This window comes from Schistocerca gregaria, chromosome 4, assembly GCF_023897955.1.
Source record: "Schistocerca gregaria isolate iqSchGreg1 chromosome 4, iqSchGreg1.2, whole genome shotgun sequence".
NCBI classification, from domain to species: Eukaryota; Metazoa; Arthropoda; class Insecta; order Orthoptera; family Acrididae; genus Schistocerca; species Schistocerca gregaria.
In genome coordinates, this window is record NC_064923.1 from 466,154,916 (window position 1) to 466,172,949 (window position 18,034).

Genomic DNA, 18,034 nt, shown 5'->3' on the forward strand with positions numbered 1-18,034 from the left:
TCCGTGAAAACATTAACGAAACGGTGGAGAGTGCGCAATCTGCAGTGGAGTTCAAGAAGTAAGGTTGACATTACGAGTTTTGAGTAGTATGAATTTGTTGTGATTGTTAAGAAGACTGATACCTGTGAAATATTTCGAAATGGAGGCTGTGCCACGCCTACCGATGATGAGTTTTGACCTAAAATCAAGCCCAGAACCTACTTCATTTGGTCCTAAACTGAAACAGGTAATTTTTGCCACAATGCGTTTCGTAATTCCAGCTTGAGTTTTACATTGAATTTAAGAACAAGATTCATGTTCACGTGATTTAGTCGTCAGTGACTTGAGCACAACTATTTGCTCTTGTTATTGTACATGAAATAGTGTGCACACTACTGTTGTTGATGATAACGCGTATCGATGACATTAAATTAGAATACACTGTTTCATAGTTTATTTTATTAAAGTGATATGGCGCATGACGTAGTTTATCCGTTTATTGAGATATTGACACACAAAAGCAATATTAAATGAACTTCTTTGTTTAATAAGCCTATTTCCTTCGGTATCAGGAAACACAGACTTATTACAGAAAACTGTTACGATTGTTTTTAATGAACTTTTCATATATTTTCATAGTAATATGTTTAATAACTAGTGTCACATTTCTCCATAAAATTGCAGCCAAACATGTTGCCAGTTACATTGAACATAAATTTGCTCACTGTACAAACAGGCTCCCAATATTATAGCAGAAAACAAAGGTGTTCTTAAAAGAAAAGAGGTATGGTATATAGTGTGTGACCATCCAACACACTTAATCAAAACCCAAGTAGAAAGATTCTGGAATGGAAAAAGTTCCTACAGATGCATAGAGATGGTGCTACTGTAGTAAGCCTATGATTGAAAATAAAGTCGGTTGGTTCTTTCTGTAGACAAGATACATTCTAGCTGTCGGATCACAATTAATAAGCTTACTGTGATGAAAATAATTTTTACTTCATGTTAGTACTGTAAGATGTAACAATCAGTAATCACTTTCAGTGCAATCACAGACTGCACCCCCGCAGTGACAGTTGCTGTGGTCGAATATTTTCAAGTTTCTATTAACTTGGTAGGCCTCAATAACAAGATATTGCCAACCAAGAGACTCATATTCCTTCTGGGTTGGAGATATAGTGATAGTTAAAAACTTTTTGGTTGCATGATTTCATAGTTGCCATTCCGGTTAATAGCCTCATTGGTCAAAGCTGATAGGTTGTATAATATTCTTCAATTTATCGATAACACGGGTTCGATACTTGCTTAAACAAATATGTTCTCAGACATAAACATATAATTGGATGTCTTATGTCATACCTCAGAGGGATCTGTATCGTAATAACAAGAGGAGTCAGATAAAGTATGATCTTATTACGATGTACAGACACTTATTTTCATATTTGGTAGGTTAGTATTAAAACACCTCTGCAAAAATTTAGACAGTACCAAGAACAATTTGGTAAAAACAGAGGTGTCACCTTTTGGTGGAGTTTCACTGTTCTCATTTATGCACATGTATAGTGTGGCCATACTGTTAGCTTTCAGTCTAGCTTTATGCAGCTGACATTATCCAACAAGGTTTGAGTTTTTCAAGCTCAAAGACAGCAGACATCAGTAGTGCCACTCTTAATTCAGCACTGGAAACAGAAAGAACTTAGATTTATCCCAAAACTTAGTAGCAGGTACATTACTGTAAGATGTAAACGTAGGCCTAAGGAATGAGAAAAGATACTTTCTGGGGCTCAGGCATCTCAGTTGCTCACTTGACGAGGATGTGATGATGGTAATGATGCCATCCTTTAACTGACTCAGACTGTTATTAGCATGACACAGGTCCTTCCAAGGTAGGAGGTAAGACCTCCATTGATGTACATATTCCACAAGTCACTGTATGGTGCATGGCAGAGGGTACCTTGTACCATTGCCAGTCAGTGCCTTTTCTTTCCCACTCACATATGGAGGGCAAAGACTTGTCTGTGATTCTTAGCCGGAATGTTGGCAGTGGCAGGATCATTCTTCATTCTGTTGCAAATATTTGTTCTCTAAACTTACTGAGTAGTGTTACATTTTTCACATTTAGAGCAAGTTACCATTCATCACACCAAATTCCACCCCAGTCATGTTGTATCTTCCTGCAGTCAGTCAAGTACAACACTGTCCAGTACGCTACATCACCATCAGCAAACCGTCACAGTCTGCTGCTCATCCTAAACATATTATTCATTTACATATTCTGTTGTGAGCAGACTGTGGGCCTGGTGCAAGAATGCGGTAGACACCACCAGAAGGCCAATTTTGCTCCTCCAGCAGAACTAGTTACGCAGGGCATGACAGGTGAAATAGGCTAGAATACGACTTTTAAGGCAACTAATGACAAGTAAACCAACCACAGTGAGAATGCTAGTGTCTAATCCCAGTAACATAGCTAAATTCAGAATCTTATTATTCACAACAAGCAGAATGGTGACCTGCTCAGATAAGGATTGGGAAATCATCTGTCTGATGTGCCTGTGGTGTGACATTCAAAGGACAGTAGTGCCAACATGAGACCACAAGTTCAAGAATCTTCACACTCGTAAGGTGGCTCCTCAAATAGCATGCTTCATGCAACATGTTGTGGTTTCAGAGTCTTGAAATGCTGGTTTTAGACTTTTAGCTTTAGTATTATTCCATATTACCACAATACTGTAGTTGACAGAGCCAAAGAATAATGAAATTTTAGTCTTGGGTGGGCATTGGTTGACTGTGTCTACATTCACATTTACGTGACCACTGCCTATGTCTGACATAATCATAATATAACCAATCACAGAGAGCAGGTGGCAGCAATAGCAGTATAGGAGTTTTTCTAAGGCATGTCTTGGGGATGTGAAAACAGTGTAATCATTGTCGTAATGCAGAAAAGAATTAATTTATCAGAGTTCCCTAATGTCATGATCATTGGACAAGTGTGGAAGCATTTCCAAAACAGCTAAGTTTGTAAACTGTTTGAATGCCATTGTGGTTGAAATATAGCGTGCATGGCAAAATGGTGTATCCAGAACCGGGTTGTGATGAACCATGGGCCATGGATTACGGGTGAACAACAGCTGCAGATATCTGTATGGGTGAACAGACGTGGAACTGTTGAGCAACTGACCTTCCAGATGAACCAAGGAGCTACCAACAGTGTCTCCTCAATGACCGTTCAGCAAATATTGCTGCATATGGGCCTCCACTTTAGGTGTGTGGTTCATACACCCATTCTGACTGCTGTTCATTGGCGATGCAGGCTGGAATTTGCACACCAATACCATAACTGGATGTCCACTGAATGGTGACAGGTAGCCTTTTCAGATGAATCACATTTCATGCTCCATCGGCCTGAAACGTCTCAAAGCAAACACCTTGCAACAATCATCAGATGGATCCAGGCTAGAGTAGGGAACATTCTGGTGTGGGGAATGTTTTTGTGGCATTACCTGTGTGATCTTGCCATACTGGAAGGCATAGTAGATCATCACATGTATGCATCTATCCTTAGGGACCACATCCACCCCTACATGCAGTTTGTTTATGCTCAGCACAGTGGCATCTACCAGCAGGACAAAGCGTCATGTCTCACAGTTTGCAGTAAATGTGCACAGTTTGAAGAGCACTAGGATGTGTTTACTGGCCAGCCAGAGTGGCTGTGCGGTTCTAGGCGCTACAGTCTGGAGCCGAGCGACCACTACGGTCGCAGGTTCGAATCCTGCCTTGGGCATGGGTGTGTGTGATGTCCTTAGGTTAGTTAGGTTTAATTAGTTCTAAGTTCTAGGCGACTGATGACCTCGCATAGTGCTCACAGCCATTTGTGCCCTTACCACCAAACGCCAGGTATTTAAACCTAATCAAGACTCTATGGGACCATATTGATCAGGCTGTTTACGTCATGGGTTCTCAGCCAAGAGAGCTAGTGCAGCTGGCCACATCACTGGAGCCAGTATGACTCCACATCCCTGTCAGTACTTTCCAGGACCTCATTGCCCTCCTTCTTCCATGTCTCGCAGTGGTTTGCACTACAAAAGGTTTGACAGGTTGTCACATTAATGTGACTGGACAGTGTATATACTCTGCAATCTGTTTCACAGTGCATTGTGGAAAGTAAATAATCCCAGTATTAGCCTCTCAATTTCCTATTCCTTTCACCAGTGGAGTGAGGAAATGAATTTATGTGCACCTTGGTACATGCCATATTCTCATGATACCGATGGAAGAAACTTGAAGGATGGAAATGAATTGAAGTATTCCAAAGTCTTCCTCTAATACCAATTGTCAAAATTAGCCCTACAGGCTTTCACGATAACCATTGTGCCTTTGTTCTAGAGATACCCGTTAAAGTTCTCACGACATCTTTGTTATACTTTAGTATGAACTGTGTGTTGTGTTAAGTCACTACCTGCATATCAATGAATTTGTTCAATGTCTCTTGTCATGCCTACTTGGAAAGAACTCAAGTGCTGGGTAGTAATTTAAAATCTGTTGCAAAACCGTGTCATAAGTGGTTTTGTTCACAGGTGCACAACCATATGTACTATAGCTACATATTTAACACAGTACAGCATGCACCAGTGATTTTACAGTGGTCGTGTCATCAATTACTATTGGGATGTTTCTCTTTGTTATGGACGTTATCTTCCATTTATCCATATTTAAGGGTAATGGCCGTGTGGAAATATTGTTTAAAGTGTTTTACAATTCCTTTGGTCATCCAGCTCATACTTTCCTGTAGACAATCAGTGTTGCCTACAAGTGCAATGAGAGGATGCATGTGACCATATCTGTTAAATCATTTATGTATAAAGAGAACATTAGCAGTTCTGTTATGCTTCCTTCAATCAGACCTGACATTATCATACTTTCATTTCTTTTTAATGTTACAATCCATTATAGCATTAGTATATTGCTTCACTCAAATTTTGCAGGCCAAACATATTTGTGAGATTATTTGTATGACCATTTCTTGTTTGTCAGTTGACAGTGCAGTAAAGTTTTGAATGCTTTTAGGAAATCTAAGTAGAGGGAAGCAACCACTCAAATCTAAGTAGAGGGAAGCAACCACTCGTGTGGTTGGTCAGCAAAAGTGTGTATCATCTTGAAGTCTTATACTACTAGCTGTTATTTGAATGCACAGCATGTTTCACATGATCATCTGTAGGAGTGTCAAATTGTGTACTTGTGAATCATTTAGGAAAGCAGCTTGTTCTTTTCATCTTTGAGAAGTCTGCACAAACAGTGCAACACCTGGTGATTGGCTCTTAGGGACAAACATGTATTTTCACGTAACGGTAATATGAACTTTTCGATATTCGAGCTCCAGGCTTTGTCAGACGAGGAGCATCAGTATTGCCAGTTCATAATAAAAAGCCTATAAACTTCTACTAATGATGTTTTTGTTTACCTTACTATGTCTGTATGGCAAAATGAATAAACTGTAGTGTAATTGTCCATATAATGTTGTAACTTGTAAAATTATCAGCACAATTGCATGTTGTCACCTTCACAATACTCTTTTCACCATGTACTGAAGTTAAAGGTAATCTCCATCCTCAATGCAATTCAGTGTATGATGGGTCTTTTATTGTGAATGGGACAATTCACCTTGTATACACTGTGTAGCTTGTCAATGTGCTGGAACGGGTCATTTGAAATTAGGCCATGCACAAATTGTCATTTTACTGCAAGAAGGATTATCAGCATCTGAAGTTATCTGCTGAATGTGGGTACACCAAAGGATATAATTTGAACATTCAACTGACTCCATTAGATGCAAACATTGAAGATACGCATTGCAGTGTTTCAAGAAGATCAGCAGATGATCTGTTTACAGATTATAGTGCAGAAATACCCTGAGGAGAAAACAACAGAATTGTGTGTTGCCTGTTTAGAGTTAACTGTATATGCAGCATTAACTCATACCATATCCAATTATCTGCAGTAAGGCAATTTATTCTCTAGGTATCCGTTACAAGCAACATTACCATCACCATAGTATGCGAAAAAGATTGCCTATGGAAAACCTGGAATGGTGTATAGATCAGTGATATCAGGTTCTCTTCATGGATCATTGCAGCTCTTCTCTGGTACTTAATGTCCACTGTAGACGAGTATAAAAGCAGCAAGAAACACGGTCTGGTGGGTTTAGCAGGGAGGTGGATAGTCTTGTTTTTGTCCGGTATCATGTTCTTAGGTGTGATATTTGTCATCACTTTTCAGGGTAATCAGAGGGTTTTGCAGTATGGGAATTCTTTATCCAGCATTGTAGCAGTGGGTTCATCTTTCAAGATAATGCAAGAGCACACTGTGCCCAGCTTATAAAAAGCCTTCATCCGGATTCAGGAATCAAATGAATCGAGTTATCTGTGGTATCTACTGATATGAATCTGAACATGCTTGAGATCAATTGAAACTTGTAATGTGTCATCCAAAGGACTCTCCTCCTATGGATGACAACCTCAGGAGGGTTGTTGTCGGAGAATGGGACAGGCTTGAACAATAATGTGTCTACCATCTTGTGGTCAACATGACAAGGAGGAGCCAAACATGTGCAGCAACACTGATGTACAACAATGTGGTATTGAATGTTATCAGGCAGAGGATTTTGATATCTTTGGCTTCCCTCTGACAACCATGACTCCATCCTTGCTAACTTCCCTGTTTTCCTTTCCCTGTTGCTTCATAACCTGGGTGTTGAGTAACTAAATCCACTTTCCCTTCTTTCCTTTCTTTCCCCTCTCTCCTCCCTGATGAAGGAACATTTACTCCGAAAGCTAGGAACTTAAATTTTCGGATGTTTTTTGTGTTTCTATCGGCTGTACTGAGCTGAGGTAAGTACTGGCCAGCCCCTCTATCTCTTTGTTAGTATTTGTTTCACATCTTTATATGAGATTTTCCATTAATTAGTTAGATTTTGATATCACAGATGTTTAAAGATGCACTGTTTTGAAAAGTGCTTCACAGATCTTTCAGGGGAGTCCACACATGATGAACATGGGGTCCTGAGCCACTGCAGTACTACTACTTTTTCTGTACTACAGCTCTTGCTTCTACTTATCCTAATCTCTCACCTGCATTTTAATTACCAGTTTCCTTGATGTCTAACTCGCTTCTACCCAGGTCCATCTTTGATTAATTCCTGTTTCCTTTTATCTCTTTCACACTTTTCTGTAACTTATTCATTGTCCCGATCATTATTGGACCTCCATTTTCTTCCAAATTCTTCCAAAGTGTCAGGTGTGCAGAGAAGAGCACCCATTACGGTAAGCTGGTACCTACGTGTGTGAGCCCCCATGCTGGCACCTAGCTGTTGGTGAGTCACTTGTTCTATCATGACAGCCAGGCCACTGTGTAGAGAGGAGGGAGGGATGTCACTGTGTAGCTCCACAGTTGTAACTCACTGGCAGAGCAAGGAATGATTGCTGGGGTCTGAGCTGTCACCTCTCCACATAAGTGTACAGTGGAGGCCGTTACTGAACGGATTAGTATAAAAATTTGATTTTTATTTTTCACTTGATGTTTGTCAGTGCCTTTTGCCTGCCAGCTAGTTGCAGCGCCTCAGTCATGTTGCCCAGAACTGGACATAACCGCTTTGAAACTCACGTGTTGAACCATCAGCAGCTAAAATCACATGTTGCTGACGAGGTAACACTACCAAACTGCACGTCTTCGATTTTATGGCATTAAACAGTCATTCAGTTAAAATATGTTTGATTTTTCACCTCAGTGGGTGCCTGCTGCTTTCCCCTCCTGGCCAATCCTGACACATTAACATGAGCCATGGAATATGTGATTATCTTCTTCAGGGCACCAGCACCACTAGCAACATCCATAACACCAAGTTGCTGTTGGTGCTGGATAGCACCCTTGGACAGATTCCTCAGTCACATTGTGTGGCACTAAGGCAGATAACCACCATGAGATGGATTAAACTGTTCCCAAGTGATGGCCATGAGACCTAAACATTCTCCTCAAACAGGTACAGTAATAAAAATTCTGCCCTTGGACACTCTGAGGAAAAAGGGATAGCTTTGTTGAAATGGAGAACAATATTTCCTGTAATGCCTGGTTTGTACTAGAATAAATAGTGATACCTTCTTAACAACTGAACCCCACTTCTTCACAGAACAGCTTGAGGAGGCATTTGGGGAGTGGTACATTGGAAAATAGTGGCTTTTTCCTGATTAAGGCAACAGATCCTGCTCAGTCACAAACTTCACTTTCTTTTACCTCTCTGTGGTGTTCCAGCTAAAGTAACCTCTTTTCCCTCATCCAGAAGCTGTACAATGACTCAGGTTATTATTTTCCAATTTTACTTAGCCCTAGAACTAGATGAGTAATTATGAATGGACGTGGAACGCTGGGGGATACATTTTGCTCATCACATTCAGAAAAGTACAAAAGACAGCCATGTAGCCATGGCACTCATCATAGCAGCATTTGTGGGGACCACACTCAAGGAGAAAGTAAATATTTTGGTCCACAGTTACTTTGTCAAGCTTTATTACCTGTGTGATGTTTTAAGTGCCTTAGCTTTGGCCATGTGTCTCAGTGTACTCATAAATCCACCTGAGATAACTGTGACGCTAAGTGAACACCCTCTGTTCTGTGTTAGGGTCTAACCCTCACACTCACCAGTGTGCCCTATTTGTAAAAATGAGCAGATATTGGACATCTGACTCACCGGGACTGTACCACCCTCCCCTCGCCCCCCCAACCCCCCTCCCTCCAATCCCCTCCACGTTAATGTGTGGACAACTTGCTCTTTGATCCCATCTTCATTGACACAAAGGATCCCAGTCCCCCCCCCTCCCCCCTGTCCTCAACCAAAGAAGCCACATCTTCCTTTGGTGCCTCATGGCAGCTCACCCTTTCGAGAAATCTACTGGTCTATGACTGAACACCAGACAGCTGCTGAGGAGCCACAGGCTGTGGATCGCATGACTGCCTGTTGTCCCTCCATATCGGATCTTGTTACAGATAAAAAAAGTACAGAACTTGATACTATCAAAAGCCATGGGAAAAAATAGAAAATGCAGTTGATTTCTGTGACCCAAGACACTCCTTCTGCACCTGGCTCGGAATGCCTGTTCAGATATCATACAATCCCAAACAGTGAGAAATGGTGGCTCTTGGCTGTGGCTTACCACTCCAGTCCCTCCACATCCACCCCAGAACATTCATTCAGTGGAACTGTAATGGGTATTACTTATGCTTTTCTCAACTGCAACTGTTATTGTTTTTCTGCTCAGCAGTCTGCATAGCCCTACAAGAAACACTGGTCTTTTTCCAATCAGTATCCTACTTTTACACATTACCAACCCTACTGCAGAAACTATGCCAGCCCCAAGACAGTGTTCACAGAGATGTTCACCGTGGTTGAGTTCCTCTTCACATAACGTTAGATGTGATTGCTATATGTCTTCAGTTGACCCACTAGGATGAGTATCCGTAAAATTCACCTATCTATCAGCTGATAGGGAAATAATGTATCCTAAAATGATCTAGCAAACCCCACCCTAAACCTTCTATCCTTTACCTGCTTGAGGATTTCAATTTGTGCCATCCCTTGAGGAGGAACCTTAAGCAGTGTGTTAAGGGTCTAGAACAATTACTATTTAGATGAAGTCTACTGACTATGTTATCTCAGTGATCTACCCATTTTAGTGCAGCTCAAGACAAATTCTCAGCCATTGACCACTTGCTCTTCTATATTTGTTATGGCCAATACAATGACATGTGCATGACAATCTCTGTGACAGCAACCACTTCCCATGGTCTTGTTTTGTTTCTGTGTCACCAGGTTTTCAAAGGTGCTTTACTGGTTTTTATTTTCAACTTTATCATCTTGATAATCTCTCAGGTTCCTACAATCTCAAGATAATGACATTTTTCGTGGCTCGATGTTGAATGGTGGCGTTTTCTTTATACTCATCAGAGTGCTTGGATATATTGGCCTGTAGGCTCTTCATGACTCAACTGGAAATTGTTGCCACCAGATGCTATCCTGATGACACCATAGTGTCATTATCCATTAACCTCTGTATGATCTCAGCTGTTTTCCTCTGGTTTCTGAGCCATATGGACTTCCTGGAGAATGAGCTAACTACTTAGCCAGGGAACTGACCACACAGTTATTATTGGTAAAGGGGCACCAAGCACAGATTTAAGAATACATATGAGACTTGTAATAAATTGGAATCTGAGCAGTGCATGATGGGATTCTGCTCCCTCCAAAAAACTGCCCCCCCCCCCCCCCCCCACCTGCCCCCCATCACTAGGTGATGACTTCTCTTTTGGGAGTATGTGCTTGCTCACTATGGGGCCCATTTTGTGCTGCAAGTCTATCCTTCTTCTATTCCTTATTCCTCTCTGCCTTTCCATTGGATGGTCTCCTACATGCTGATAGCACTTGGATCTGGTTTGTAATTTTGGACACTCATTTTCTTCCGTTCGGCCATTCTACAACTTGTCATATGGTCAGTCACCTTGTTGGGTTTGATTTGCTATTCCTTTTCCAAATTTTGCAGAAGTGCAGATTGTGTAGGGGAGGTCACCCAGTGTAACATGTATTTCATCTTTTGTGCCTCTCTCTCTTTGCATTCTTCCTTCTCACAAAGATACTATGCTCAGAACCGAGCATGATAGCCACTCCATTGCAGTGGGGGGAGGCGGGATTGTCAGGTACCTGCATGGTAGTCCTCTGACCACATAGGGACTGCACAGTTGGTGCTTGAGCTGGAGATAGCCCACACAAGCCAAGGGATATGTGCCTGTCATGACTGGGGTATGGGGTCTCCAGGCAACGGTTAACTGACCAGGAAAGCGCAAGTGGGTAGTACTATGGCAGAAGACTCGCACATGAAACAAAGTAAACTTCCTTCTGCTGGTGTGTGCAAGGCCCTGCAGTTTCTTCACCTGCCTGTGCCCTGGAAAGATGAGCAAGCCAGATGTCCGGGAGTGAAACACTTTACCCAATACTTGGTATCTTGTCAAAATGATGGGGATCCTGTGCTGCAATGAAACCATACACTCCATACAGATGAGGAGCTCCAGCTAATCTCCAACACTGAGGTGTACATTTTATCAGACATGTACAAAAAGACCCAAGGATAATCATGCATGTGCAGGGGCCTTTATTGTAGCCTTTGAAGGAACTGTCTTCATGAAGAAAGTTAAGATCATTATGTGTAGATGTGATGTGAAACTGTATGTCCCATGACCTTATGAAGTGCTTTAGATGCTTATGCTTTGCTCTTAAGTCATCCCTCTGCATGGTGGACTCAAAATGTGGCAACTGCGGATGGCCACACTATGAAAGTAGTCCTAGTAAACATCCGCCTTTGTGTGTCAACTGCACGAAACATCACCCTACATATTCGCCAGTTTGCCTAGTTTTCAAGAAGGAACAGAAGATCCAGGCATACCAATCTATTGACCATCTGTGGATATGACGATCAATCATGCTAACATCACAGCCATCACCCCATGCCCTCTACCTTTATCTTCCCCAAACCAGATCTCCCGCCACTCTCGTCTCCAGTACGTTCTTCGGGTACCATTTCCCGCAACTGGCCAGGGAAGCATTCTCCTTCAGCATCTACCAGAGACAGGAATCCCACTTCCCAGCAAACCCATGGACCAGAGGCCCGACACCAAACAGTGCCTGAAGGAGCCATGGCCTGCGAGTCCCAGGGCTGTCTGCTCTTCATCTGGACCCCCACTCACTGTGGATAGCTCCTTTAACTCATCTAGGCCACCAAGGGCTATGAAGGAAAATAGGAGGAAGAATAAGAATCGGGACAAGGTGCACTGGAGGCATCATATCCTCTCACTCCGTCGGATTCTGAGCCGATAACCAACCTTACCACTTTTAAGTGACTTCGTGCTAATGATTGATTGCTATCTTATCAAATGCAGTAAGAAGGAATGCTGGGAGCACTCACTCCCCTCCCTGGGGATGAATGCCTCTTCATCTCAGGTGCGAACCAGGCTCTGTTGTCTTATGGACTTCCAATGATCATCAGTTGTTCAAGGTCTTGTCCTACAAGGTAGCCTTTGTACCGATTTATCAGTTCTTGCAGACCACCTTGTGACCCACTTTAATAAGCCATCATCATCTCTTGAATCTAACTACCTTTTTACTGAAGAAGTAACAATTTGAAGAATTCATTGTGCTGTCTGCTCAGTTGTCTTTTTCTGGAACCCAAGTCATGCGTGTACCCTGGGGAATGGACTGGCCAACCATTTGAGTTCTTATTCACTCCCTATTCGCTTTGCTGTCCCCAGGTGAGGATTTGTGGTTGCGTACAAGATCTCTGCCCACTTGTAAATGAAATGACATCTGGTGAGCTATTGCCCCGTCCTATAAACTCGTCACAATCAAGGAGACTACTGCAGAATGGTGCTCTTCTTTCTCCTTCTCCTGGAGGGAATTCAGTCATATGTGATCTCTGCATCTTTTATCAGGTTAACTCAGATTTATTTTGGACAATGAGCCATCCCAACATTGTGATTGTGGAGCCTTATGCACAGTAGCTAGTATCTTTGAGGAATGCCTTCTTCTCTTGACCTACCATGCTAAGTGTGGACGTCCGGACTCATTGCCTCTAATATTGGTGGATGAGTCATGGATGGTTCATTTAGTTCTGTTTTCTCTGTGAAAATGATTTTTATTCTCAGGATAACATTTTATTCTAGCTTTGGAGCTGAGCCATGGTGGGGTCTCCTGTTGTATGCTAGGGCAGGGGGTTCCCTGACCCTTTCTCCTTGACCAAGCTACTCTTCTATCCTTTTTTTACTCTGTTTGATTTGCTTTTAGATCTGGTTTGCCTCCTTTCTGCTGCACCCAGTATTCTGGTCTAGGTGTCACACACTATTGAATAGTGGGTGTTCTTCACTGTAAAATGATCAGGGTTTTGACAGCTGTTAGTGGGACATTTGCTGTTGCATGCAGAGCCGCTGGGGATGCCCACCTGCTGACATATATATTTCCGTCATCTTGCTTTTGTTATTGATGGTACAATAGATGTGCATTAGATATTATTCTTCTTACTTTTACTGTTATGAATCTCCTGACTAGATCAGAAAATGTCGGTGGATATTTCTACTTCTGGATGCACCACTCTTAGATTGAGGGGCTGATGTTGTTTGGTCACCCAAAGATCACTGAGTCAACAGCAGCCAGCCATGCCACAAACTGCTGTTCACCCTGTGCGTCAGACCATTTATTTATATAATAGAGGGAAACATTCCACTTGGGAAAAATATATCTAAAAACAAAGATGCTGTAACTTACCAAACAAAAGCTTTGGTATGTTGATAGAGACAAGAAAAAAATCAACATACCAACGCTTTCGTTTGGGTAGCAACAGCATCTTTGTTTTTAGACCATTTATTTATGTAGATAATAATAGCAGTCCTATCACACTTGGGCAAGAACAACGTACTGGGATATATTGCTGAAGAAGTCTCCAAGCCACTCACATACCAGGGAACCTATTCTATATGCGAGTACTTCGTGCATTGGGGCACCACGTTAAACACTTTCTGGAAATCTTGTGGTGGCTGAGGGTTGGGTAGATGAGTAATGGCTCTCAATGCATATGTGCCTTGAGAGGCCTCCATCTGCATCTGATGCACATGCCATACCAATTTTGTGTCCCTTTTATATTTCCTGTAATTATTTTTAACTCTCAGAACTATTCTGGACCTCTCCACTCTACTACATTCTTTACACCATTCTTTTGACAGATACACAGCAAAGGTTGAAAATACCACTTCAGTTGTAAATTACTTTATTTTCACACGACCAGTTTTGGACTGTTATAAGCCCATCCTCAGGTGTCGTAGCTGTGCTGTGGTCCCCGAGTGCCGCATATACTAGGCATAGTGTGCTGCCTATGAACACTCATTTTTCAACCTCTGCTATAATGCTCAGTTGTGGATGTTCTTTCGACAGGATTGTTCACAGATACACAACTGACACAAAACTTTTTTGAGTAATTTATTTCATTTGACTTCTTGGGAGGAAGTGCTCACGAATTGTTAAGTGGTTGTCATAGATTTATTCACAGTCATGTAGATGTATACTCAGCAGATCACAGTACAGTGTATTGCAGAAGGTACAAAATTACTTCTGTTTCTTACCTACAAACAAATTGAAAATATTCTGTAATGTAGTTCATATACACTTCATCAAGATAAAGCATTTTGCAGTGTGAGCTGAACAATGACAAGACTGTTTTCTCTGGTACTTAGGAAACATGATACAGGACGTAACTATTCACTATGTTGTTTAGTAAAGCAGATGCTCAAAATGATGTTTTGACTGCTTTTATAGAAATGTACACGATGTTTCAGGGACAGTTAGGTACATTGAGGATATTACATGTAACATATTAGCAGTTCTTTATGAGTTATTGATGGTGATTGTGATGTTAACAGCAGGATATCCCATGTAATAGATCATGAATTCACCATATATGCAGTTCCAACAGGAACAATCCTGTCTTTGATTTTAGCATGATGGGGCTTTACCACTCTGTGTGGTCTTGTGGAATGGTCTCCCATGTTATGAATCCTGTAAATGGTTCAAAAAGACAGGAGCTGATCCAACCAATCACTCAATCTTATTTCAGTTTACAGTTTCTTGAAGTTTCCTTTATGAAATACTGTATGCATATATGGTGAATTCATGATCTATTACATGGGATATCCTGCTGTTAACATGGGATATGCTGCAGCATTCAAAACTGACTGAAGCTCAGTAAGGCCACAACTCTTTTTTTGTGGAAGCGCCAGAGGAGAGAACAGCGTTTGTGACTTATATATACAAGTTTCAAAGAGGAGTGATTTCTTGTCATTAGCCTGTGTGTTTAGTAGTTTAATTCATAAATTTCTTGCATGGCTGTGTGCTTAATAGGCACTGGAGATCATTTCGAGGGGTGGCAGGCGGTTCCAGTTTGTCTAAGAAACCAGATTCAGCCGCTATCTGTGGCTGATCCTGAGCCAGATGCGATCACGTGTCCTATTTCAGAGGAAGCCTTGTGGCCTGCAAGATCCAGACATTCTCAGAGGGTGGGATTGCTGGTAGTTGGGAGCCCCAATGTTAGGCTATTAGTGGGTGCCCTTAGGGAGATGGCTGCCAAGGAGAGGAAGAAATGTAGTGTGCACTCTTTGTGCGTATTGGAGGGAGTTATCCCAGTTGTGGAAAGGGTCAGCGGATGCCGTGAAGAGCACAGGATGTAGCCAGCTGCAGGTGGTGGCTTGCATTGGGACTAATGATGTGTCTCTCTTTCCAGCAGAAGAGATTATTTCTGGTTTTAGGTGATTGTCTGAAGTAGTAAAGACTGACCATCTTGCTTCCATGATGGAGGCAGAGCTCAATATCTGCAGCATTGTCGACAGGAGCACAGTAATGTGGCTATAGCCAATCCTCCGGTTCTTGGAGTGCCTGATTTTCATAAGAAATTTATTGTCCAAACTGACTCATTTTATGTGGGAACTTCGGCAGTCCTCCTGCAAGAATTTAAGGGTTAAAGGCAACCATTAGCATATGCGCCTCATCGGTTAACCAGTGCCAAGCTTAAATATTCTGTTTACGAATGTGAGGCATTGGCCGTCTTGTTTGAGCTGGATAAGTACCGGTTTTATCTTGAACATAGAGTATTTCAGCTAGAGACTGACAATCAAGCCTTAAGCTGGGTGTTAGCCAGGCCGCGCTTTGATACGGATCCATTTGGAGCGTCTGAATCGGGCTTAGACAGTTCTGTGACTATGTAGTCTGTAGATCCCTCGACTTGCGCCACTGAGTGGTGGGATATTGAGTTCTGCTTGGTAGGTCAGGAGTCGATCACACACAGGAAGTAGCTACATGGAAAGGGGGGGGGGGCTGTTTGGAGTGGACTGGGTGGTTTTTCTTTTTTTTTTAGGTTAGAGTGTCTCAGGAAAGAACAAAAAGGGCATCAGCCTCAAAGGGTGCAGGTCAAATACAGTAAAAGTGTCGACCTAGGAACCATAGGTATTATAGTAGTAGTGGTGTCAGGAAAGAACAGCTCCAGGCACTAATAGAAAACTTTGAAGCACAAATTGTTGTAGGTACGGAAAGTTGGCTAAAATCGGAAATAAGTTCAGTCCAAATGTTTACAAAGGCCTAACTCTGTTCAGAAATGGAAAGATTAATTACAGTTGGTGATGAAGTGCTTATACCTGTCAGAAGTAGGTTATGTTGCAGTGAGATTAAAGTAGATAGAAGTTATACTTGGAAATCTGAATAAATTAATAATTCCTTTCTTTTGCCGACCCCTCGACTTGGATTATCATATAGTTGTAGTTGGTGGTAACTTCAGTCTAGTTAGTGATACTGAAATACATGTTCAAAGCTGGTGGTAGTTATAAAACATTGCCAGAAATTGTACTAAATGCGTTCTCTGAACATTATTTTGAGCAATTAGTTCAAGAGCCCACACAAAGTGTAAATGGCAGCAAAAACATGCTTGACCTATTAGCAACAAATAGGGAGCATCGTGAGTGATACACGCATTATTGAGCACAAGGTTGTTTTAATGAGACTGAATGCCATGACATCCAAACCTACTAAAAATAAGCACAACATGTACCTATTTTAAAAAGCAAATAAAATTTGCTTGACACCTTTGTAAGAGGTAGCCTCCATTCTTTCCGAACTAACAGTGTAAGTATTGACTAGATGTGGCTTAAATTCAAAGAAATAGTATCAACAGCAGTAGAGAATTTTGTACTGAATAAATTAGTAATAAATGGAACTGATCCACTATGGTACACAGGTCAAAACACAATTGCAGAAAAAAAGCACGCCAAATTTAAAAGAACACAAAACCTTCATTATTAGCGAAGTTCGAAATTTAGTGCGCATTTCAATGCGAGATGCTTTTAACAGTTTCCACAATGAAAATCTGTCTCAAAATATGGCAAAAGATCCAGAGAGATTCTGGTCGTTTTATGTAAAGTTCAGCAGTGGTAAGACACAGTCGATATTCCTACTGTGTGATAGAGATGGTAATGTTACCGATGATAGTGCCATTAAAGCGGAGTTACTAAATATGGTTTTCCAAAATTTCACCACCAAATGTGATGAAGTAAATATTCCATTATTACTTAAAAGTAAATACTTCAGTGTAGTGAAGGTGTGGCTTCAGATAGGAATATGGGTAGCTGCCTTTTATTAAATGAAAAGTCATAGTACATTTATTGTATTTAAACACTGTGAACATTGTAGTGATACATTTCTCATATCAATAAACATGAATAACTCAAAAACTGAAGAAGTTAACACTCCTAACCAATATGGAGACCACATCTAAGTGCTGAGTGACTCACTTGGTGTGCTTCAGAATCTAAGTGACTTTGTACCATCTTCCTCATTCCCGAGTGACTGTGTCAACATTTGTTTAGCAAGATTGAAATTTTACTGCATTGTAATTGTGCCACAATTGTGGTCACATCTGAGAATACTTCCTCTGACATTTTTTTAAATTAAAAATGGATTATCATTATTAATATTTATAATTGAGTTATGACTTTTTGTTGCCCATTATCTGGGCCATGTCTGATCTATACACCTGTGTACAATATATTTACATAACATACCTCTCCTCCCAGCATCAAACTGCTACTAGTACCATAGAACATGGCACATGGACTGCTTGGATTCTGTGGCCATGGGTAATAGCTTCCTGCTACGGATTGGTAGATCTATTAGCCATTGCGAGGGGAAATATTGCATTATCTGAATCTCTTTGGAGAAGAATAGAATGGATTCAAGAAAAGGAGATTCTGCCCATATGGCTATTTCACACTTGGGAGATGTGAACTGAGGAAAGAAAAGAATTCAGTCTGGAAACACATCTGATTTTAAGAAAACTTTTGTTGCACCTCTTGGGGTGCAGATTGTGTTACTGTTCTCTATATTTACCGGGCCCTGGTATCATCCCAACTGGACTATGGTTGCCAAGTTTAT

The 18,034-nt window shown here is 41.4% G+C and overlaps 1 protein-coding gene across 1 annotated transcript in view; it reads left to right on the forward strand.

Annotated features, from left to right (window-relative positions):
• Nucleotides 1–53: 53 nt before the first annotated feature.
• The window catches only part of LOC126266754 (tyrosine-protein phosphatase non-receptor type 23), a gene marked incomplete in the record, with an annotated part of 145,206 nt that continues 127,225 nt past the window's right edge, over nt 54–18,034 (forward strand). Inside the window, 1 exon segment of the mRNA XM_049971269.1 lies at nt 54–226. Within this exon segment, the coding sequence (XP_049827226.1) occupies nt 140–226 (87 nt within the window).